Below are 25,274 nucleotides of genomic sequence, written 5' to 3'. Positions count from 1 at the left end.
CTCTTCCAGTCCGAATCAGTTTAGGCCTTGGACCTTGTAATTGAGTTGTATTCGAGCTCCATCAGTTGTGGCCGAATCCTTTCTCCTCCTAGCTTATAAATAGATAGTTGCCCTCTCTTCTAGGGTTTGGGTTTTGCTTAGATTACAACTAGACAATTTGTCAATTTTTCGCCATTCATCGGTTTGTGGAACCCCAACTCGTGTGTTTCATCTTTATTAGCAATTCAGATTGCATCTTCCTTGTTCTTGTGAGTTGCTTCGATTGCTTGCAGGAACAATAACCCTCGTGGTAAGGTCGATCGCGTGCGAGCGTGGTTGATAACGACAGTCGTGCGGGTGTAACGAATTGCGAGGTGACAATCTGCGGGTTGAAAGCCTCCAAGCATCAACGTCCTCACAACGAAATCAATCGAACCTATCAGAAGATCGGGCCACTGTTCTCATCAGACGTGGTGGACCGCAAGCCTCAGGACAACTGAAGAACATAACACAATCCTTTGGAAGAGAACGCGTCAACCACATTGATTCTCGTGATGCCTAGGAAGCACTGGACGTCGTATTCGGTAGGTTCATTGTCAATTCAACTCTAGCAACAGTACTATTTGATTCCGGAGCTTCACATTCATTCATATCAACAAAGTTTGTCACTAAGCATAGAATTCTAGCTGTTTTGCTTAAAACCTCCCTTATGATACGCTCTCCCGGAGCGGAAATCAAGTGCCTATTAGGATGTCCCTGGGTTAAAATTATAATAAGTGGGGTAGAGTTTCTAGCGAACTTAGTGGTTCTCAAATCTGATGGAATAGATATCATCCTTGGGATGGATTGGTTAGCCAAATGTCAAGGCAACATAGCTTGCGGCATCCGAAAGGTCACCTAGTTAACAGCCATGGCATTAAAGTGGAATGCCAGCCTAAGGGACCAAAACTCAAGCCTATGTGGTGCAACTTAGAAGCCACAACTCTGGAAAAAGTGCCCATAGTAAAGGAGTACCCAGATGTGTTCCCAGATAAACTACTTGGAATGCCACCTGATTGCAAAATAGAATTCATCATAGATCTTATCCCTGAAACATCTCCAATTGCTAAGAGACCCTACCGTATGGCAGCAAATGAACTAGTAGAGTTAAAGAAGCGGCTAGGAGAGTTACAAGAAAAAGGATATATAAGACCTAGCTCATCTCCATGGGGATCGCATGTCTTGTTTGTGAAGAAGAAAGATGGCGGTCTTAGGATGTGTGTAGACTACCAAGCCCTAAATGAAGTAACAATAAAGAATAAATACCCACTGCCCAGGATTGATGACCACTTCGATCAACTGCAAGGAGCCAAGTTCTTCTCTAAGATTGAATTGAGATCAGGGTATTACCAGCTGAAAGTTCGAGAAAGAAACATACCTAAAATAGCCTTTGTAACCCGGTATGGACAATACGAGTTCACAATAATATCCTTTGGATTAACCAATGCTCCTGCTTACTTTATGAGTTTAATGAACAAGGTATTTATGGAATAGTTAGATAAGTTTGTCATAGTCTTCATTGACGACATACTCATCTACTCTCAGAGTGCTGAGGAGCACGAACAACACCTAAGAATAGTCTTGGAAAAATTAAGAGCCCATGAGCTTTACGCCAAATTTAACAAGTGTGAATTTTAGCTAAAGAAAGTTGCTTTTCTTGGACACATCATAGTAGAAGAAGGAGTAGCAGTGGATCCTGCTAAAGTTAAAGAAGTCGTGGATTGGAAACCGTCGACTAACGTAACACAAATCAGAAGTTTCCTCGGATTGGCAGGATACTATCGGAGGTTCATAGAAGGATTCTCAAAGATAGCAAAACCTATGACTGAACTGACCCAAAAGGAAAAACCCTTTCAATGGACCAAGGCTTGTGAAGAGAGCTTTCAAGAGCTAAAGGATAGATTAATCACAGCACCAGTGCTAACCTTGCCAGATATTCACAAGGACTTCACGGTATCTGTGATGCCTCTAGGCAAGGATTAGGATGTGTCCTAATGCAAGATGGTAAGGTAGTTGCCTACGCATCCAGACAATTGAAAGAGCATGAGAAGAATTATCCGACCCATGATTTGGAACTAGCAGCCGTAGTGCATGCCCTTAAGCTCTGGAAACACTATTTAATTGGAAATAAGTGTGAAATATTCACGGATCACAAGAGTCTGAAGTATATCTTCACCTAACCAGACTTAAACATAAGACAAAGAAGATGGTTGGAATTGATTAAGGACTATAATCTAGATATCCAGTATCATCCAGGCAAGGCCAATGTCGTAGCAGATGCCCTTAGCAGGAAGGCTCATTGCTACAACATAAAAATTCAGAAACAGAGGCCAAAGCTACTTGAGGAAATTCAATGACTAAACCTCCAAATAGTTAATGAAGGTTGTGCCAATACCTTGATGGTCCAACCTACCTTAGAAGGCCAACTCCGAAAAGCTCAAGAAGAAGATGAAGAGCTACAAAAAATCAAGGTCCAAACCGGAGAAGGCAAGGCACCTGGATTCCGAGTAGATGACCAAGGAACTTTATGGTACAAAGATAGGGTATGTGTTCCTAAGAAAGAAGAGTTTAGGAAACTCATTATGGACGAAGCCCATAACTCTGCCTATTCGATCCACCCTGGGTCAACAAAGATGTTCCTAGAATTAAAGGAGAAATACTGGTGGCTAGGAATGAAGAAGGACATAGCTAGATTTGTCGAATGCTGTGACATATGCCAGAGAGTTAAGGCAAAACATCAAAACCAGCAGGATTATTGCAATCACTTCCTATCCTAGTTTGGAAGTGGGATGAAATCGAGATAGACTTTGTTGTGGGATTACCCTGCACTTAGAGAGGACATGATTCCACATGAGTCATAGTAGACCATCTGACCAAGGTAACTCATTTTATACCAGTAAGAATAACTTATGGAGGAGACAAGCTAGCACAGTTGAATGTTGATAATATCTTCAAACTTCATGGTGTTCCAAGTAGAATTGTATCAGACCGCCGGTCCTCGATTCACCGCAAGATTCTGGAAAAGCCTACATGCCACCATAGGAACCAAGCTGGATTATAGCTCGGCCTATCACCCACAGATCGATGGGCAGACAGAAAGAGTGAACCAGATCCTAGAAGGCATGCTAAGAGCTTGTGTGCTCACGTATGGGAAAGATTGGGAGAAAAGTTTATCTTATGCAGAGTTCTCTTATAACAACAGCTATCAAACAAGCCTGAAGATGTCACCCTTCGAGGCATTATACGGGAGAAAGTGCAGAACCCCTCTTATGTGGTCTGAGGTCGAAGAACGCTGTCTCTACTGGTCAGCCTTGATAAAGGAGGCTGAAGAGCATGTAGCCAAAGTAAAAGAAAATTTGAGAGCAGCTCAAAGCAGATAAAAGAGTTATGCCGACACTAGGAAAAGGAATCTTCAGTTCGAGGTGGGAGATCATGTATATCTGAAGGTATCACCGATAAGAGGCACACGAAGATTTCGGATTTGAGGAAAACTAGCGCCCCGGTACATTGGACCATACAAGATACTAAACATGATAGGTGCCGTGGCATACCGTCTCACACTTCCAGAGGAAATGGCGGACATTCACAATGTCTTCCATGTATCACAGTTGAAGAAGTGCTTAAGGATTCCTGAAGAACAAGTACCGTTAGAAGTGATGGACCTTCAATCGAACCTATGGTACCAAGAGCGGCCAATAAGAATATTAGATACAACAGAGCAACAAACTAGAAGGTTTGTGGTTAGGTTCTGTCAAGTGAAGTGGAGCAACCACACTGAGGCTGAAGCTACCTGGGAGCGTGAAGATGATCTTCGGAAGGAGTTCCCCTACCTCTTCGAAGAAGAACCTCAAATCTCGAGGATGAGATTTTCCTAAGTGGGGTAGGTTTGTCACCGCACCGGCAAACCTCGCGCCCCGCGCCGCCTCGCCCCGCGCTGCCGCCCATCGTCGGCCTTATAAAAGGAGATGAACAGTGCAAACTCCCCACCCCCATCCTCACCTCCATCTCTCTCCCTCTGAGCCCTCCGCTGCCTCCCTCCGAGCGCCACCGCCACCGGTGAGCCCACTGGCCCTCTTCTCTCTCTCCCTCTCTCCTTTCCCTCCCCCTGTAGACATACCAGGCCCACCCATCGCCGTCGGCCGCCGCTTCCCATCGCCGGCCGCTGCTTCCTGTCATTGGGTCGCCGCCTTCCCGCTGCCAGCCACCGCCTTCCTGCTGCCAGCCACTGCCTTCCTGGCGTCGGTAGCCGCCCCCGTCACCCGCCAGCCGGATCCGGCCTGCGAGGCCCGCCGCCGGCCTCCACCGGCGCGACGCCACCGCCCCGTCGCCCCTCCCCTCGTTCTCCCCGTCGAGATGCCCAGCCGACTCCTCCCTCTCTCTTCTCTCTCTTTTACCCCCCTCTCTCCCTCTCTCAGCTGGAGTGAGCCCCAACCGAGCCGAGCTGACCGTAAAAACCGAGCCGTCGAGTTGCCACAAAAAAAAATGAGCTGAGCCGAGAGCCAAGCCGAGAGCCGCGAGCCGAGCCCAGCCCCGAGCCGACCCAAACAGAATATTCCGGGAATATTCTCTTTTCTTTTTTCTGAATTTCTCTCCCGGCAAAACTTCCGAAGCCTGTTTCTCCTCCGTCCTAACTCCGTTTTCAACGATTCTTCCAACGATATTCATCTAAATTCAAGATCTACCCAATCATGTCAATTTCTTAATTTTTTCAAATTGTTTAGTCATTGTTTTAACCGTTTGATTGATTGTGTGTCCATTTGTCGTTGTTGCGATTAATAGAGGATGGAGCATTCGAGGAAGACCCCGAGGATCCGAAGTTTGAAGAAGGAGCAGACGAGGACTTCAATGAAGGCAAGTCCTACAACTGTTGATCATATTGATCCTATGTTTTTAAATACAACCCGTAGAGCCGTTGTTTCATATAATAGGATTATGCATGATTAAGTTAATAGTTGTGATTTTAAAGAAATGCTAGAATAGTTATGACCTAGCTTGTTTATGCCATGCCTTGTCATTGTTACCTTTATTCCATTGAAACCTAGAAGGTTCCCAACATCAACTAGTTGGATGAATGATTGTTTACTAGTATGCTTAGGATTGTTTTACTCAAAAGGAAGAACTAGATTATTTACATACGTTAATCATGCTTTTCAAAAATATGAAGTGATGTGTGCTTGGTGCGTGTGCATGTAAAACTTGTGTTCTTGGGGAAAGCTCTAGAGTAGTGTTGACGAGGGTGAGTAAGGTACCCCATAAAGGTGGGAACTACCTTGGAGCAAGGTTCACCTTTGTGGTGTTCTTGCTGAGAGACTCTTGCCTTGGTCGTATAAGGACCGGTTCCCTGTCACATCTTACCTAGTATCCACTCGTACAATCGCATGGCCTGAATGGGCAAGACTTGACCTAACTCCTCTAACTTAGTTCAGTACCCACCTGGAGGCCGGTAGTGGCAATGGGAACCAAGAGAAGACTTGGGTGGTGCGTAGCCCATGGTCCGGCTGGTGATATTATTAAGGCTATATCAGAGCCTTGGGATTACTAAGTGGTCCTTCTCGTGGATCTTCTAAGGCCCCTGGTATCTTAGTGCCCCATGGGTGGATATTGTGACTTCGTTGTGAGGACGTTGCGTCTCGTTATGACAGCTCCACCAGTTGCTAAGGTGGGAGCCTGTACATATCTTGTGGGTAAAGTGTACAATTTCTGCAGAGTGTTAAACCTATCCAGATAGCCGTGTCCTCGGTCAAGGACATGCTATGGTTTGGTCACAATGATTAGCTTTTCGGCGTGAGTACCTCCTTGATGTGTGAGTGGGCAACGTGCCCTTGATTTCGAAAAGAAGGGTTTCAGCTTTGTGCCCTAAGCCTCCTGGACTGTGTGTCCGCCGGCAAAAGACTTGTGGGAACTGGCAGATGGAAATATATCCCCCAGGGCCGTCAACCCCCATAAGCTCAACTTACGTGTTCTCTTCGGAAATGTTTTTATTAAAGATAGTCTTTGCAAAATGAACATTGCATTAACAAAACTAGCTTTCCGCAAAACCTAAAAGACTCTACAGCCTTATCCATGATCTACCCATAAGCATCTAATATTCCCTCTTGAGGTAGGACTTGCTGAGTACCTTATGTACTCATACTTGCTAATTGTGGACCCAGATGATCCAGAGGCCGACTTCCTCAAAGAGAAGATGAAGACTAGAGAAGATGGTTTCTTCTGCACTCAAGGTGCCTGTAGAGCATGGGTCACTTTTGCGTCGTTTCCGTTGTGTTGTGTGGGTTTGTTAATTTATGCCTACGGGTCTTTATTGTAATGAACTCTGTGGTGTACCCTATTATCGTACTTAATCGATGTATGTCTGTGATGTCTACTTCTGTTGAAATTCGTGTGTACCAGCTACTGATCCAGGGACTGGAATGAGCTACACGAGGTGACCCCAAAGGAGAGGTCCGACAGAGTGGTATTAGAGCCACGCTTGACTGTAGGGCGAAACCTTAGTATTGGCTGAGTAAAGGAGTGATAATTTTATAACAAATTATTTTGGCAAAAATTTCTCATCCCTTTTTGCCTATCTACCTTGATGCTCTATTTTAATAAAAGTTTTTACTCGATCCTAACTCATTTTTGTTCTTCAAAACTTTGACAGATGGAAGGAGACGGATGGACCACCACCTACTGCTTGGACGTGCAAGGCTTTCCCCTCATCCTTTGGGAGACACTGATGAGGTTTGGGTATACTCAGCATCCAGAGTACCGTGGACGAGAGTATCAAGAGCATGGCACCAACAGATGTGAACTCCATGTCCTAGTGTTTGAGACGCCTAAGTATACCGACTGGCAGCCATGGAGTATTATCGCCTATGGAGCTGAGTATAGCGACACCTATCAAGCTGCAGCCCGCAAAGCCCTACTCTACTTCTGTCAAAGGCACGAGAAGAATACAGGACATACTCCGGTGAAGTTCTTTCCAGTTGGTGATCGCTCCCATCCAGTGTGGCGTAACAGAATGAGGAGGTTGGAAGGTCTGGGTCAAAGGGAGGACGATCCTACCCTGGTTGCATCGAGTTTAGATTTCTTCAAATATGAGATCTCCTATTATTGTGCCACAAAGTGAACAATTAGAGGATTTCAATAGCACTAATATCAGGTTATGATTGCTTTGTGTAGAAGTTTATGGGCAGCATAATGTTATACGCAAACTGAGGATGTTTTGTTTTAAACAAGGGAGGATGATGAGGGCACGGCTCCCTCGGACCACGGTTCAAGCACCGGCTCATGACAGAGCTTGATCATACCTGGACCTACTTCATTTTCGACTCCTGTAGGTTAGGTTACCGATTTTCCTCTGATGAATCTGACTTTCGGTTCCAGAACCTGAGCGGAACTTTGCTTTCTATCTTGTGAGCTCCTTTCGGCTTTCAAGCAAAGGGATATCGCCAAGCAAGATGTTTTCTTTGTGGAGAAGACACACAAGGTGAATTCATCCCTTATTGTTTATATTTTCTTCGTAAAGAATATAATACTACTAAGTTTTTTTTGTTATTTTTAGGAATATAGGAGAAGCATCACAACCCCTCCTGGACGTCATCACTCGGAGTCAAAGTCGAGTCCTAGTCGAACTCCAAAGTCTACTCGGAGTCCTAGGACATTACGTCAGTAAAATGGGCATAACTCTCGCATGCGAAGTCCGATTGAGGCAATATTGGATATTCTGGAAAGCTTACGATGATCCCTTTCCAATGGATCTATGATCGACCAAATATTCTTTATAGTTTAGTCAGATTCAATAAAATATGATGCTGCATCACTGATGTTGGCCCTGTTGGGTCTTCTTATCGTGTTAGGGTCAGAGCCCAGGTTGTGTATGCCTCTCTCCATGGCATCACAACCCTAGGTCGACCTCCTCATGCCCCCCTTATATATACATAGTATCTGTTATAGACAGTTTCGCCGTTTATCAGTTTGTTGAACCCCAACTCGAGTACTTAATTGGTAATTAGCAATATTCAGATTGCATCTACCAATTCTTGCTTGTGTTCTCGATTCGCTTGCAGGAAAAGCCTTCTTGGCGAGGTCAACCGCGTCTTGGTATGGTTGATAACCACTGAGTAGTGGTGTAGTGGTTGCGAGGGTTCTCGATCTGTTCTGTTCGGAGCCTTTGGATCATCAACATCGAAGCTCTACCAAATCAACTTATCATATTATCTTTCAAAAGATTGGGCAAACATGCATCAGGAGGAGCAAGACTACTTTTGTTACATCTCCAGCAGCAACACCGTTTTGCCAAGGTAAGGTGAACTTCAATTCAGAAATGCAGTAACAAGCCCTTTGCGGGAGAGGGGGACTTAACTTCCCTTTTAACTCTCTAGCAGAAAATTAAATTGTTTTCAAAATGTTATCATCTAAGCTTCTACTTTAACAAAGAAGAAACATAGGGCTTGATGATACATATACATGGATACAGTCGTACATGGCATTTTCTTGTTTTCCCCTTCCTTCAGGCCATAACAACAAGGAAAAGAAAGAGAGAGAACAATGAACAGAAGGAGCGGGGGTTGTAAAAATGTTCCTTCATTCAGGACTCGTGAAAAACTTTAAGCCTAACTTCGCAATAGCTATGAAGATAGTATGTGCCAACAGCCAACTAGAGCTAAAGCTTTCAACAATGCAGAACACAAAAAGATAGATGGAATAATTCCTTGTATCTATCATAAACCTTTATCTCTAATCTGCCAGTGATAAAAACTTATATTCCTTGAATGCCACCGATCTTACATTCTAATCCCTTATATGCCACTCCCGCTAGATTTGATACCTTAGACTATCAGCCAAACATTGAAATACCGATGCTACCCTTAGTCTGCAACATCATGTACATGTGTAATCTTTATGGTGCTATTCGTTCTTTCCCTTAATATTTTTTGGTGGATACATAGGAAGAGACAAGACTAGCAAAATTGGTTTTGCGAAATTCGCACTTTTCTAACTCCATTTATGCCCTAAACGAGCACAATTTAACCATCTTAACATTAATAGTGAGGAATTCATTCATGCATGCATATACACTGCAAATATATGGTAAGGAGTACAAGAAATCAAGTTTCACATTTTTATAAGCTCTCTACAATTACTTATGAGTTTTTCTACCCACATCAGCACCCTATATTACATGATTTTTCACGCAAAATACCAAAAGTGTGTTTTCTTCTAAGTGTCGAATCCGCAACCTCTAACCTCGTGTGAACCTTCCTTACCATCCCACCTATCATTCATTGCTGACCATTGTATGAAAATGGTCTATATAAGATACACGCTCAGAATGAGTGGAACACTATTAGTATAGACGATTATAAACTTAGAATCGTCTATACTAATAGTACAAACGGTTCTAGTTTAGAACTATCTGTACTGTTCTTTTTTTTATAGATGGTTCTAAACTAGAACCGTCTGTACTATTAGTACAGACGGTTCTAAGTTTAGAATCATTTGTACTAATAGTGGTTCTAATTTGGAACCATTTGTACTATTACTGTCAATAGTACAGACGGTTCTAATTTGGAACCATCTATACAAAAAGGAACAGTATAGACGGTGGTAGTTTATAACCGTTTGTACTGTAGCATCCCACTTTGCTGCAATTACTCGTTGCCATTTTCTCAGATGGTTCTATTTTGAAGCCATCTGTGGTACCCTTTGTACAGGTGGCTCCACAGATCCGTCTGTACATGGCGTCCTACTAAATGGATTATATAGTAGTGTCATCCTCAGTATCATTGTAAACCTATTAAGCACAAGTTAGCTCCTCAATGTGTACACAAGAAGTACAGAGGAAGTATTACTGTACTAATCCACTTTTGGTAGTAGCCATTGACTGCATCGCCATGTCCGCCACTATCACCGCACCACGCCAACACCTGCTACATCCATGCACGCTCTCCTAGCCATGTAGCATCGCACATGAGCCACGAGTGGGATGGATGCTGCTGGTGGCGGGTAGCTAGCTACCCCGTAGGAGTCTTTTCAACCTTTCAAGATCTCCCTCTGATCAAAATAGACCTAGGGGCAATGTGGTGGATATGCTTGGTTTCAATGAAGCCACTAGTTAACTTAGACTAGTTGAGATCCCTCTTCATGGAAAAGCTTTCACCTGATCCAATAACCAGCAATCATCTCTTCTAGTCAGGCTTGATTGGTTCTTCACTTCATGCTCTTGGACATCAAGCTACCCTAACACTATGGTCAACTGTCTTGCGAAGGAAACCTCTGATCATATTCCTTGTATGCTCTTCATTGCCACTAATATTCCTAGAGCTAAGATATTTTGTTTTGAAAACTATTGGATAGAGCATGAGCATTTCTTTCACATTATCCTCTTGATACCTTGGATGGAGCATGAGAATTTCAGTTCCCACCAACCAAGCTGATAAAGCAAAGAACATTGTTGCCAAGTTCAAATATCTCAGAAGAGTGCTTAGGCACTGGCAAAAGCCTATCTCCAATCTTTCTACCTTTGTCACAAACACAAAAATGATCATCCTCTTCCTTGATACCTTGGAGGAATTTATAGATCTTTCCCTCTATGAATGGAATTTCAAAGCTATTCTTAAAGATCATCTTGAGCACTTGCTTGCTCAGTAGAAAATTTATTGAAAATAAAGAAGCACTATTAAGTGGGTCAAATTTGGAGATGAAGGCACTAGGTTTTTTCATGCTAATGCCACTATTAAGCATAGGCAGAATTCTATATTCTCCCTCTCTGATGCTGAGACCAAAAGTTTCACCTCCCATGAAACAAATCCAAAACTTTGTGGGATGCTTATAAGGAAAGATTGGGCTTTACATAATATAAGGGTATGTTCTTTGATCTTGCTGATCTTTTGTCCTCCTAGGATGATTTAAATTGGCTAGACCAACCTTTCTCCAAAGATGAAATTGATAGAAATAGATGCTGGTTTGCCCTCTAATAAACCCCCAGGCCCAGATGGGTTCAATGGAGATTTTCTGAAGAAATGTTGGCACATCATTGGTGAGGACTTTTATGATCTCTGTAACTCTTTCTTTGATGGGCAGGTTAATACCAATGTATAAATGAGTCCTTCATTACCCTTGTTCCGAAAAAAGATAATCCCACCAGTGTGGGTGATTATAGACCTATTTCACTTCTCAATTCCTCCATCAAGTTGATCACTAAACTCCTTGCAGATAGGCTTCAGATGGTTATTCTTAACATCATCCATACCAACCAATATGGATTTATTAAGAGTAGGTCCATTCAAGATTGCTTGGGTTAGTCTTTTGAGTATCTTTTTCTTTGTCACAAGTCTAAGAAGGAGATTGTTTTGCTGAAGTTAGACTTTGAAAAGGCCTTTGATAAGGTTGAGTACAAAACTATTCTTGACATTATTTAGCATAAAGGCTTTGGGCACAAGTGGATTTTGTGGATTGATCAAATGCTTAAGTCAGGCACTTCCTCTATCCTACTTAATGGTACCCCAGAAAAAACTTTCATTGCAAAAGAGGTGTGAGGCAAGGTGACCCTCTGTCTCCTTTACTATTTGTTCTAGTATCTGATTTGTTGCAATCAATCTTGCATAAGGGGCTAAAGATCAAGGGCTTCTCCATCTCCCTATACATATTAGTACTAGTGAGGATTTTCTCATTGTTCAATATGTTGATGACACTTTGCTGATCATGCAAGCTTTGCTAGACAACTTTCTGTTTTGAAAGCCTTGCTTAACACTTTGGCAGACTCCACTGGGTCAGTTATGGTTCCTATTAATGTGTCAAAGGAAAAGATGGAAATTATGTCTAGAACCTTTAATTACCAAAAAGGATCTCTACCCTTCACATATGTTGGTCTTCCTTTAAGTTTATCTAGACCTAATCTTGAGGACTTTATGCCTATCATCAAAAGAGCTAAAAGAAGGTTGATCAGTGCCTCAATCTTCCTTTCCCAGGTAGGTAGGCTTGAAATGGTGAATTCAGTCTTATCATCTCTTCCCACTTTTTACATGTGTACTCTCTAAATTCTTGCTATGGTTAAAAAAGCAAATTAATAAATATAGAAAACATTACTTATGGAGAGGATATGATATTAATGGAAAGAAACCAGCTTTAGCCTCCTGGAAGATGGTTTGCAAAGCCAAGAAAGAAGGAGGTCTTGGAGTTCTTAATTTAGGAGTTCACAATGAAGCTTTGCTCCTCAAAAATCTTCATAAATTATACAATAAGTTTGATCTTCCCTGGGTGCAATTTGTCTGGAATAATTACTATCCATCTGGTACTCCGCAAACTAATGTGAAGAAATGATCCTTTTGGTGGAGGAATATTATTAAGCTTGTGGATGTCTATAAGAGTATTGCTAGTCCTAAGATTGGTAATGGCAGCTCAGTTCTTTTTCGGGAAGACATATGGTTTGGCCTTGTACCTAGTCAGCGATTTTCCCACCTTTATTCTTTTGCAAAGGACAGAAGAATGACCCTCCAGCAAACAGTCTTCATGAAGCTTTCAACCTGCCTCTCTCGACTCGGGCTTATGACCAACTTCAAGATCTTCAGGTGTTTTGATTCTCACCATGATTCCTGGTTGTATATTTGGGGTAATGGGGAATATTTGGCAAGCAAGTCCTATAAGGTTTTGATTGGTCATCGTCCTGTTCATCCCATTTTCAATTGGGGCTGGTAGAGTTGTTGTTAGATGAATCATAAAGTCTTATTTTGGTTTGTCTTGAAGGATAGACTAAACACAAGAGAACTTTTACACAGGAAAAGCATGCATCTGCCATCTTGTACTTGTGGTCTATGCATCCTTCAATTGGAGGAAAGCAAAAGTCACCTCTTCCTGCATTGCAATTTTGCACGTAATTGTTGGGCATTGCTAAATCTCAGAGTTAATGTTCTTCACAGCCCTAATCATACTTTAAGACTCTTTAGGAAAAAGTTAAAGGTCACTTTTGCTATGGAGATTATCATCCTCATGAGCTGGAGCATTTGGAGAATTAGAAATGATTGGGTTTGCAATGATGTCCATCCTTCAATTCATAATGTGTGGAGTCTCTTCAAGAAGGAATTTAAATTGGTTATCCATTGTGCTAGAGCTTGTTATGTAGACTCAATGTTACATTGTTTGTATCTTTAGAATAACTTGTATAGGCCCCTTTTTGGTTTTTATTTTTGGACTGTAATTCTCCTTTTGTACTCTTTACTCTTTTTAAAATTAATATATAACTAGTAGGGGACGAACCTATTGTTTTCTAAAATAAAATACTCTCCATTCATTAAAAATATATGATGTTTTGGATAAGATATAACCTTCAATATATAGATTTGATCATTATTTTCTATTAGAATATATTTATAAAATCTATTAAACTTGGGATATTATGAAAGTATTTTTTAAGACAAATCTACATATATTATTTTAATATTTTTCAACAAAATAATTTTAAAAATATTGTTAGTCAAAGTTTTAGTTTGACCAATCTTTATCTAAAACTCATATTTTTATGATACGACCAGAGCGAGTAATGATATGGTAGTAGCTCCATTGCTGGAGGCTGGAGCTAGCCTAGCAGGGGAGGGGAACCAAAAGTTGTGTTCTGAGATTTGGTTTTGGGCTTACAGGGCATAGTTTCGCCGGTTTAGGGCATAGGTTGCTGCTGATCTAAACGCTTGATTAACTCGTGACTCTCCAACAAATTGGACCTTACACACGTTCCCGCTCGAGTTTCCAAACAGTGAGATTGGAAAAGAAAAAAAGAAGAGAATATCCTGATACAGTACATTCAGTTGAATTCTTATGAGATTTAATAGCACGAGCTGACAGATGGGGCATATAAACCTGTACAACATTACGTGAGAAATTCTTATATCCACCTTAGGACAATTAGCGAAAAGCAACGGTCCTGCACGGTCATGGCAGTTTGTGCCTCTGACGAAGACACATGAGAAATCCCGAACGGTGGTCGGAAAGCAACGCAACACACTTTACGGATAAAAAACTGAACGGTCACACGAGATAGAATGGCAGAAATGAACATGAAGCAATAAAAGGGCATCACATCACGTAAGTTACACATTACCGAGACACAAAAAACATATGGAAATGTTAAGTGACCATTTTGCCATAAATGTCTAGTCATTTTGTGCAATGCCCTAGATTAACCGTATCTGCGTAGTAGTAACCTTCTTGTATAACATATTTAGCACAAAGCCATATCAAACTGCTAGGCAAATATGGAAGTACAACCTTCTTTGCAAGCAGATGATAAAAGATGCTGCTTCTTACCCTCAAAGATTACCAACTGTAAGTACCAAAAACATGCAGATGCTGATTGGGGAAAACTATTGCAGCACCACACAACATCAAGGGAAAATGAATTAGCACACCGAATGAAGCAAACCCACGAGATTTGCATGTACTCCACTACTACTCCCTAATCTATCTGATGTAGCTTAACATGCTATTATTTGGTGTCCACATCACATAACAGTACAAAGCATCATGAAAGAACCTCTTTTCACTACTATTACACAACAGGCTCGCAACAAACTGAGTGACTCACTAGCTAACTAGGCATTGCATTTGCATACCAGCGGTTTGGTTCGGGCGGGATCAGAACCCGATCCCGGTGGCATTCAGGGGACGATGGCGGTCCTTCCAGAAGCAGGCGTCGGGCGCCAGCCGCGCCGATGACCGCATTGGCTCCGATTGGCAACGTTTCAGGACGAACGGGGCATATGCTGCAGTGTTAGCGACCAGCGGCAGCTCTAGCTTCAGCTTCTGCTCTGTGGTTACTTTCGGTGGTGGTGTTTTCTGGACAACTGGAGGTAGCATAGGCACCGAGTTCACCACTGATTGATATTTGCTATGTTCTGCGTCGTTTGCAATGGTAGTGCCTTCAGCATTCTCCTTGTCTTTGGGCTCCTCCATAGCAGCATCATTGCCGCTACCAGAAGCCTTATGTTGGTGGCGATTATGGTTATTCTTCCCCTGGTAGGACTTCCAATGCACAAAGTCTGTGCTGCAGACCCATGTCTCCTTGGAGACCTCCATGGAGAGCTTTGGCTCATACATCATCAAGAGGAGGCAATCTGGCAATTCACCACTCTTCTTCCTCCGTTGTACCTGTCCTGCCTCGCCTTCTTCACCTCTGGTTTCTACTTTGTCAACTTTCTGGTTCATATCTTCATCCTGTGTTGTTCCTTCCTCCTCTCCATTCTTTGTCACTTCTTCCTTTCTGTCATCCTGGGATTCTTTATCTTCCTCTGCACTGTTTGGAGCAACAACGACAGCATAATCATTCTCCGACTCTGGCTCAGATGAAGTCTTCTTTCCATTCCTGGACGCCATCAGCACCTTAGGTTCCGCAATGAAATGCTCCTGCTCAATCGAGAAGCTCCACCTCCGACCATCCCTATCAATGGAGAAACTTGCCCTCCTTGAATCCTTCAAGCTCGAGAAGCTTGACCGCCGTCCTTCCACCGTCTCAGCAGAGAAACTGCGCCGCATGCCTACCCTATCGCTGACCGATGAAGTCCTGCTGCTAGTACTGACACGCCTTCTGCTACTCAACTGTCGCAATTTGCGGTCCTCCTTCAGAGCTGTTGAGGGAGAATAGCTGCTGATTGACCTTCTCCCCTTCAACTCGTCCTCCCCTTTCTCCGGTGCTGGAACATCTTCCTCCTTACCGTCGGCCACCAGCTCCACCATGCCCAGCCCTTTGTTTTCTCTTTCCTCATCTTCTCCCAAAGTAACCTCCAACATAACATCTTTCCAAACAATTTGTGCCTCCTCTCCCTCCTTTCTGCAGTGTCCATCCTTCTTCTCTTCCACGAGATCTCCACATTTAGAGCTCTCGTCTGCTTCTGCATGCACTTGATCTATCTTCCCTTCATCACCACCATCATCTTCACCATCACCACGCTCTCGGCATTTGACGTCTTCGACTGAAACTGCTGAATCACGAGCTTCATCTTTGCATTCCTTCTCCACCTGAGTCTCAGCCTCATCATCCCCTTCCTCTTCATCTTCTTCATCGTCGTCACCTACCACCTCATTGTCCACCTGCCCATCGGTGGCCGCCTGTGGAGAGCCCCAGAAGCGTGTGGCAAGTGCCGCCATGCGGACAGGGTCTGAGCGGCAGCGCATTAGCAGCAACGCATTCCTCGGGGGGATGCAGACGCTGACCCTCCCCTCTTCCTCCTTCCCCACCACCAAGATCTCATCCTTCTTCTCCACCTCGATCTCCCCCACCATCACGCCCCTCTCTTCCTCTACGTCCCACCCTTCCATGACAAGCCCCACCTCCGACGCCCGCATCTCGTCCGCCGGCACAACGGCAGCTCCCTTGCCGAACTCGTCGTCCTCTTCCTCCTGGATCGCTAAGAGGCACCTCGCCACGGCGGCCCCGCACAGCCAGCTACCCCCCGCCGGCGCGCGCTGCCGCCGCTTCTTGTCAGTGTGACCGGCGCTGCCGGAGAGCGCGCACCGCTCACCCCCACCCGACCGGGACGGCGAGCAGAGAGAGTGGCCGCCGCAGGAGCCGAATGTCTTGAGCGCCTCGCAAATGTTTACAGGGATCTGGTACACCCAGCCCTGGTTCTTGCCCTGGGGCCCGTCCCGGTCGTCACCGGCGCGGCGGAAGCTGGCCTCCGCACTCCCGCCAACTCCACCGCGTCTGGAACGGGAGAGCAGCGAGCCGGCGGAGGCGTGCTTGGGCTTGCGCTTGCCTCCCTTCACGCGGACCTGGCCGATGCAGGTGACCTTGGGCGACGACGGCTCGGCGGGCTCGAACCCGCCCCGGCCGCGGCGTCCGCTCGTGGAACCCGACGGGAACATGGGGGACTGGCCGCCCTTGAGGCTGCTGCTGTTGCGAAGGCGGCGGCTGAGGGAGGGATGGATCGGTGGAGCCGGAGCGTCGGCTCCGGCGCCGGCACTGCCTGCGCCGCCGACGCGACCGGGGCTGAGGAGCTTGGAGGAGCTGGACGGGCGGAGGGAGGACGGCGAGCCACCGCCGGCGACGGATGCGGAGGAGGCGGCGGAGGGGCGGGAGGTGAAGCAGATGAAGAGCTCCGTGCCGCCGCCGCCGTCGCCGCCCCCGCCCCGGTCCAAGCGCTTCTTGCGGCGCATGAGGGGGGAGGGGGGAAGAGGGGTATGCGCTGGTATGCTAGATGAGGTGGAGGGGGAATAAATTAGAGCGAAAGTCATCCCGCTCTTTATCCAAAATCTCTCAAAATCAGTCTTAAATAGACACTCTATCTCACCTGCTATTTTAAAAGATATATTATCCTATCTTTCCATACCTATATCTAACTTGTCTTTTTCTCACGCTATCCTCCAACACCATGTGCTTCCGTCGCCTACCTTCCTGCTGCTGCTACTCTTCCTCCCGTTGTCTCCTCTCCAGATGCCTCTCCCTCTTGAGACTTGGCGGCGCATCAGGCTGAGGTTGTACGAGGGGCACATTTTGCGATGTATGGTAGTGTTAAACCTTCTCCCTTGTCCTTGCAGTGTTAAACCTTCTCCCTGAACCACATTGCTTGGCCCATTCAACTGTTGGATTGGAAGTCTTACCATTCTTTAGCTTTCCGTCTGGGTACAATTGCACATAACTTGATAAATTCGGAACTCTTACCTTTCTCTAGCTTGTTGTATTAGTACACTTGCAGTTAACTTGATGAATTTCTTGTTTAGTGCATCCGAATATGGATAGATCTAGAACCAGCGCTTGGTGTTCTATGATCTGATTGGTTCAGACTTCAGGGAGAGGTATTTTGTCCTAATACTTCAAGGAGAGCCAAATTTCTATCTGTTTCTAGGACATGTTCTGAACTTGATGAATGACACCACTTTTCATTCAGTTCTGTTTCTGCTAGCACATTCAGGTTAATTCTGACAAATATCAGGGCATCACTTAATATCTCTACACAAAGATCTCTTGATGCCATTGGATCCAATTTGTTAAATTTTTGGCAATGATGTTTTGATGTTCATAATATCTATCTGGCATCCTTTTGCTGTTCTCATTTGAACTGTGTTCCTTCCTCTTTTTTTCCCCCGACCTCCTAGACACAAACTAACCTGGAGCTAGAGGTTTTTTTTTGCCTCTGCCCTCGACGAGCTGGAATACAATTAGTTACAAGATATTATTAAAATATAGAATACTAAAATATAGAGTGTGTAATATGGGTAGTCTATTGCAGTGTGAAGATATATGGAGGGAGAATTTTTTAGAGAACACTCCATATAGAGATATAAAAGGTGCAATATGGAGTGTCTCCTGGAGATGCTCTTAGGGTTTGTTGGTGGTGGCGCTGGCAGTGCTTGCTGATGGGTGTTATCCGATCTTCTGAAAGGTAATATTATAAGTTTATTTGGTGGAGTTTCGATGTTGACGATCTAAAGGCTCCAACCAGAACAAATGAAGAACCCTTGCAACAACTACACTATTACTCTGTGGTTATCAATCGTGTGAAAACACGATTGATCTCGCCAAGAAGGCTTTTCATGCAAGCGAATTAAGAACACAAGTAAGAACATGGTAAATGCAATCTGAATTTTGCTAATTACCAATGAATAACACGAATTGGGGTTCCACAAAACGGTATATTGTGAAACTATTTAAAATATAATAATCTAAAAAACCTGTGCCTAAACTATAACTACTATTGTATATATATAGGAGATACATGAGCAGATTTACCTTGGGTTGTGTGGCAGTGGGGAGAGGTGTACATAACCTGGACTCTGATCCCTGACACGCTTACAAGAGCCGACAAGCCCACAACGTTGACGCAACACTTTATTTCATTGACTCTTATTAATCTATAAGAAATCTATGGGTGAGATAAGATCTATTAGAGAGGTATCGCTATAAGCTTTCTAGCAAGTCTAAGAATGGCTCAATTGGACTCCATATGTGAAAGTTATGTCCGTTTTATTAACATGTTATCCTAAAACTTTGAACTGAATTTGGAGTTCGAGTAGACTTGACCTTTAAGGGATGATGTCCAGGTGAGCTTGTGATGCTTCTCTCATATTCCTAAGCAACAAAATATCCCAAAAATTTAGTAGCAACCCATCTAAGAAAGCATGGACAACGAAGAATGAGTTCACCTGATGGTCTAATTGTCGTGCATATGCTTTTATAATTGGTCCTTGTATATCTTGAGGAGTAGTGTTGCTCATATCCGAAGGAGTGATATCCTCACCACTTGCTGTGGTGACGTGAGCGGTGGAAGCGAGGTGGATGTGGAAATGCTGATAGTGGCAGGGGTGTTGAATTGTTCGAGTTCTGGAGCTGAGGTCGTGAGCGACGCGCCAAGTTGTCAACGTTGTGGAGTGTGGTTGCGGCGGTTGGGTCCTGTGGAGGCTAGGGCATTGGGCGAGGGCGAGTGGCGAAGTGGCCAGATGGATTCTAGGGTTAATGACTTAGCCGGTTGGATTACTTAATTATTGGGCCAGATGGTTGGGCCGGATGAAGGAGGTGGGCCACTGGGAACCCATCAGTAAATGGGTTTGGATACTATGAGAACGTACCCAAATCCGCTCCACCCGATGGGTGATTTTTTGTCTGCTATCAAACACGTGGGTAAGAAAAATACCCAATACTCGGCCCCTAATGGAGTAATTACCCGTCAGGTAGTGGGTAATGAATACCCATTGCCATCCCTCCACATGGGGCTAGGGCGAGGTGGGCCTCACACTACCGCACTAGTTTATCCTTTGGTTTGGGGGAAAATACGAGCGATGAAAGAAAACTATGTTTTTAGATTGTTTTGGGGAAAGAAAATGACGATGGGTAGTATAAAACTACCATATCGGTATGCCCTAGGTTTTACTATATTCTCCGGGTATATCTCTATGCTTAGAAAGGGAATCCCTAAACGTATGGAAATTATCTGCTGGTGCCCGGGATATCTTGTAAACAGAGAAGTCTATCTCTAAGAATATTATGAAAAGACTCCAGAGACCGTACGATGACCTCCCATATATACAGAGCCATGGGATCCTACAGAGGACAAGTCCATTTAAGCCTACAGGAGCTTTGACCCCCCTAAGCCTTCTATAATCTAGATCTACATCAGAAACCCTCCTCGACTATGCACAAGGAACACCAAGGCTAGGTTTAGATCCATCCCGGCTAGCTAGGAACCGCCCTTTAAAAAATCTTAGAGATCAATACAAGATAAACATGATGTAGGGCTAGTATCCTAAAGGAGGCCTAAACCTTTATAAACCTCTATGTGGTGTGGTGTGATTCGACTGCAGGGAATGTCCCCTATTTCATCCACAAGTTTGTAAGATCAGCGGTTTATGAATCATCGATAGCTGGCGCTGACCGGTAGGAATATGACCAAAGACATCGAATCCAACATATAACATGGCATTGACCTCACCCAAGACTGTACCAATGACCTGCTTCTCAGATGAGGGGTTCTACGATAACCTTACCCTCTCAACCAATGACGAGCTAATGATCGACCGAGTGGACCTCGATGAAGACCTTATCGACAATGACTCAACAACTAGGTAAGTCGCTTTATGGATCAATGCACCAAAGATTACAACATTAGGTTTGAACCATTCGGTGGCCAAGGTAATCGCATCAGCGACGTTTGCTGCAAGTTGAGATCCTACCTCGCTGCTTCTGACAACATGGATTATCGAAGTACATATCTGAAGAATTCCTTTGATGGAAAATCCATGATGGATTTGGACACCTCCTCCAGTGGAGATTACCCGTGAGAAGTATTCGCCATTGAAGATGGGGATGCGCGGTCCAACCAATCATGATAACAACGACCCTACAAACATGTGGGGACCTACCACTCTGGCTACAGGAGACACTAGCCAGCTTCTGCTGATGACAACTCCTTCGGTCCCAAATCCCAATGGGATCCGAGATCCAACATCCCTTGATCATCAATAGGGAACTCAATGCTTTAGATCTGCAACAGCATAGAGGCTCCTCCTCCTGGAAGAGGCCGTCATACGACCCCTGATCGTAGATTTGACTACCCTGCTGGCAAGGGCTGGATCAACATGGCCACCGGCCTAGCCAAGGAAGCTTTCCTCTAGGCTAAGAACTCTCATCTTGACGCAAGCATGAATAGCTCTAATCTGGAGAAGTCCCGCACTGACCCTTCCCATGGTGACTCAGATTCAGAAAGACGCAATCCCAGAACAAGAAAGTTCTGGAAGACAACCAAGCCCCTAGCCGCCACAAGACCTCACCGATCAGGAACCATCCTATCAATGATCTGCGTGAAGTCAGCAGAGAAGCTCAAAGACCCCTGAGAATGAATTGACTGCTCCCCAGTAGTATAACTAGAGGACATCCCGACACCATTTGAGTAGGAGCTGCTGCCGATCCCCAACCCCTATAGGTAGAACACTAGCCGCTAACCGAACCGAGCATGACACCATCAACGGATGCTAGGCTTTCTCTTTGGATCTACGAAAACTGAACTGGCCGGTGCGGTTCCAGCCTGGGTTGATTGAGAAGTACAACAGAAACATAAATCCCATCAAGTTCCTTCAGATCTACACTACAACCATCCAAGCAGTTAGTGGGATGAAAAAGTGATGGAAAATTACCTCCCCATAACCCATTAAGGGTCGGCCAGGACATGGTTGATCAATCTACATCCATGGATGAGCTACTCGTGGGAGGAGCTCTATGATTTGTTCTGAGATAACTTTCAAGGTACCTACGTTCACCTTTGGTATGAAAAACGACTTCTTCCATGTCATACATATGGAGAAGGAAATCTTGCGAGAGTTCATCTGTCGTTTAAGCAAGACATGAACACCAACTGCAAGATACGATTATGACATCATCCAATTGTTTACTCTGGGATGTCAGGAGGCGATGATGCATCGAAGACGTCACTAGGAAGGAGCCCGAGACGGTTAGGAAGCTCATGAGGATCGTTAATAAGGCAACTAATGCCGAAGGGGTGCTCTTGTTCATCAAGAAAAGGGATCAGAGAATGAAGTGCGCTCAGCCCAGACTAGATGATGATGTTGTGAAGAGCAAGCACAAGAAGAACTTCAAGGGAGGTAAGGGCAAGAAAACTAAAATTGATGAAGGTTTTTCAGATCTTCCTGACACATGTCCTGACAAGCGCTCCGGCTCATCCAGTGGTAAGGGCCATTGACCAAGCACGGGCAAACGCGATGGAAAGCCCTAGTGTGACTTCCACCAAATTGACGGTCATCACCACCACGGATGTTGTATCTAGCAGAAGCTAGTTAAGGCCGAAATCGGTAAGGCCAAAGCAAAGAAGATCCAGATTGTGACCCATAGCAGGGACTCCAGCTTTGGTAGTAGCAACGAGGATAACTCGAACCTAATGTCCTACCAGCCAGGGGAGAGGACCATAGACCACATGTTTGATGACTCCACATCTTATGAGTCCAAACGGCAATACAAGACGGTGGCCAGAGAAGTCTTATAAGCTATCCCCAAAGGTCACCAGGTCAACAAGTGGTCGATTGTTGATATCTCTTTCGACCATAATGACTTCCTAGAAAACTTCATACAGCTAGGCCGCTTCCCGATAGTGATCGAGCCTACGATCAATAACTGTAAGGTCTTCAACTGCTTATCAATAGAGGAAGTTCTCTGAACATCCTTTTCTCAGGCGTACGGGTGGGAGTGTTGCCCGGTCTTTTAAAAGGTAATGTGATAAGTCAATTTGATGGAGTTTCGATGGTGATGATCTAAAGGCTCAAACAAGAAAATATCGAGAACACTCGCAACCGTTACACCACTACTCTGTGCTTATAAACAATGCTAAAACATGGTTGACCTCACCAACAAGGCTTTTTCTATAAGCGAATCAAGAACACAAGCAAGAACACAGTAGATGCAATCTGAATATTGCTAATTATAAATGAAGAACTCAAAGTTGGGGTTCAACAAACTGATATATGACGAAACTGTCAAAACTAGAATAATCTAAGCAAAACTCGAGACTAAACTACAACATCTACTATATATATGGGAGGGACGTGAGGAGGTCGACCTAGGGTTGGGTAGCCATGGGGAGAAGTGTATACAACCTGTACTCCGACCCCGACACACTTATAAGACCTGACAAGACCTATAATGGTGATGTAGCAACTTATTTCATCGACTTTGATCAATCTATAAGGAATCTAAGGGTGAAACCAAATCCATTAAAAATGCGAAAGTTATGCCCGTTTTATTGACATGCTGTCATGAGACGAATCTGCCTAGACTTGGTCTACAAGGGATGACGTCCATGTGAGGTTGTGATGCTTCTCCTATGTTCCTAAGCAACAAACATCATAAGAAATAAGTAGCATCACATCCTTTATCAAGAAAGTATGACCAGCGAGGAACGAGTTCACCTTATATATATACGAAGGAGTGATGTTCTCATCATACTCCCATTCTTTACAGCAAACCATCCTTGATTTGGGAAGATGTGTATAATTACGTGTAGCATTATCTTGCCCATAAGTTTCTACACAAAGCAAAATGCACAAAGAACTCTCGTTATGTAATATCATAAATTCTTTATCAAACACGTGCAATTCTCTTTGAAACGATTGTACCTGACCATAATTTGCCATAATAGACAATATTGGTCCATGTGTCACTACTTGCTACCCTTCTTTAAAATATATGGTATTGTATGACAACTTGGTAGGAATTTGCATCTTTTGTACAAAGAAAGGTGAAGCAATGGTTATGTTGTATGGTAACAACCAACAACGCTCCCATTATTGAGAACTATTTTGTAGGATGCAAATAGAACTAGCAAAACTTGACATGATACATTGTGGTATAATAGTAGGGGGTTTCATATTTGAACAAATATACACTTGATGCACCATATAATCTAATTTATCATTGTATTTACCAATAATATGAAAAAGTACTTTGTGATAAGCATGGTAAGTCAAAATTAAGTTTTAATTTATCCTCTAAACTATTCAGATCATAAAGAACATCAAATTCAATATAACCTAAAGTATTTAGATAAGGAGGAAAAAGGCTGGAAAAAATATCACTTACATGATGGATTTTTGTATCGCACTAACATATTATGTGTTCCAAAATCGTCTGTGCATTTGCTCTTGCTACAGGATTCTCATGCAGGTAGATTGATGGGGCATTCTGGACGTGAGAAGACATTTTATATGCTGAGTGATCATTTTTATTGGCGTAAGATGAGGCGTGATGTGGAAAGGCATGCACAGTGATGTATTACTTGCCACAAGGCCAAATCTACTACATGGTTTGTATACTCTTTACCTGTTCCTAATGCACCATAAGAGGATATTAGTATGGATTTAATTTTACGATTGCCTAGAACTAAGAGTGGGAGAGATTCTGTCTTTGTTGTTGTGGATCAATTTTTGAAGATGGCACACTTTATTCCATGCAGCAAGAGCGACGATGCATCGCATGTTGCTAATTTATTTTTTAGGGAGATAGTGTAGTTGCATGGTGTGCCACGCACCATGGTGTGCCACGCATGTGATTCAATCCGAATTGCATGTAACAATAAAGGGCATCACTTTCCGATTAAAAGGAACATTTTTCTATACATATTAAGAACGCGCGTGAAGGAAATATGTCCAAGAGAAAAGAAAAGAAGACCTTGTGGAAAGGAACTCTAGGAGGATTACACCTGCCTGAACCGAAACAATAAAAAAGGAAAGTCGCAATCAAATCTGAACGATATAGGAGAGTTTGTCAAGGCTTGCATGCCTCTATTTCTGGCCGCACCTTTTTGTGTCGGTTGTAGCACAATTTAGGTAAGTATTAGTTGAATCCTAGTAGAAGAGGAGTTTAGATCAACCCCTGGTTGTCCTAGGCCTTTATATATTTCTAGACTTGTAATATTTCGAGCAGAACACTTTATGCATAAGATTGAAACATAGCTATTGCTTGTTCTTTTATACCAGCGTTTATGCTAGGACAGCTGAGAGAGAATTAGGCAATCATTGTTTATCGTTCTGCAATCCCAGGTCAAGTCATCATTCCGTTGGAAATTGGGGACTTGGAGTTCATCACTCGTGATCTCGTGACGATCATCTATAGGTGTGTGTTGGACATATTTCGAAGAGTTGAGGGTTCATGCATTAACGCGAGTGTTCAGCTAGCGACATCGTCTACTTCACATCCTATAGAGATGTGATCTCGGGGCTTCGGCCACACAAATTGACCAGATATTGCTCGCGTCACTTTCGGGAAGGATGACAACTTCCGGACAAAGAAG

General features: G+C 43.9%; 1 protein-coding gene across 1 annotated transcript; it reads right to left on the bottom strand.

The window, feature by feature from the left end:
* Positions 1 to 14,375: 14,375 nt before the first annotated feature.
* Positions 14,376 to 17,224, bottom strand: LOC133883754 (uncharacterized). The gene has a single exon (XM_062323183.1). It carries the CDS (start codon positions 17,218 to 17,220, stop codon positions 14,626 to 14,628), a length of 2,595 nt encoding a protein of 864 aa, XP_062179167.1. The 5' UTR covers positions 17,221 to 17,224; the 3' UTR covers positions 14,376 to 14,625.
* Positions 17,225 to 25,274: the final 8,050 nt, after the last annotated feature.

Source organism: Phragmites australis, chromosome 10 (genome assembly GCF_958298935.1).
Source record: "Phragmites australis chromosome 10, lpPhrAust1.1, whole genome shotgun sequence".
NCBI classification, from domain to species: domain Eukaryota; kingdom Viridiplantae; phylum Streptophyta; class Magnoliopsida; order Poales; family Poaceae; genus Phragmites; species Phragmites australis.
The sequence above is the reverse complement of the archived record's forward strand: the minus strand, read 5'-3'. Positions and strand labels throughout refer to the sequence as shown.

Bases quoted from the DNA above. Each gene is read 5' to 3' on its own strand.
- LOC133883754 (XM_062323183.1), bottom strand. From the start codon at position 17,220: ATGACTTTCGCTCTAATTTATTCCCCCTCCACCTCATCTAGCATACCA.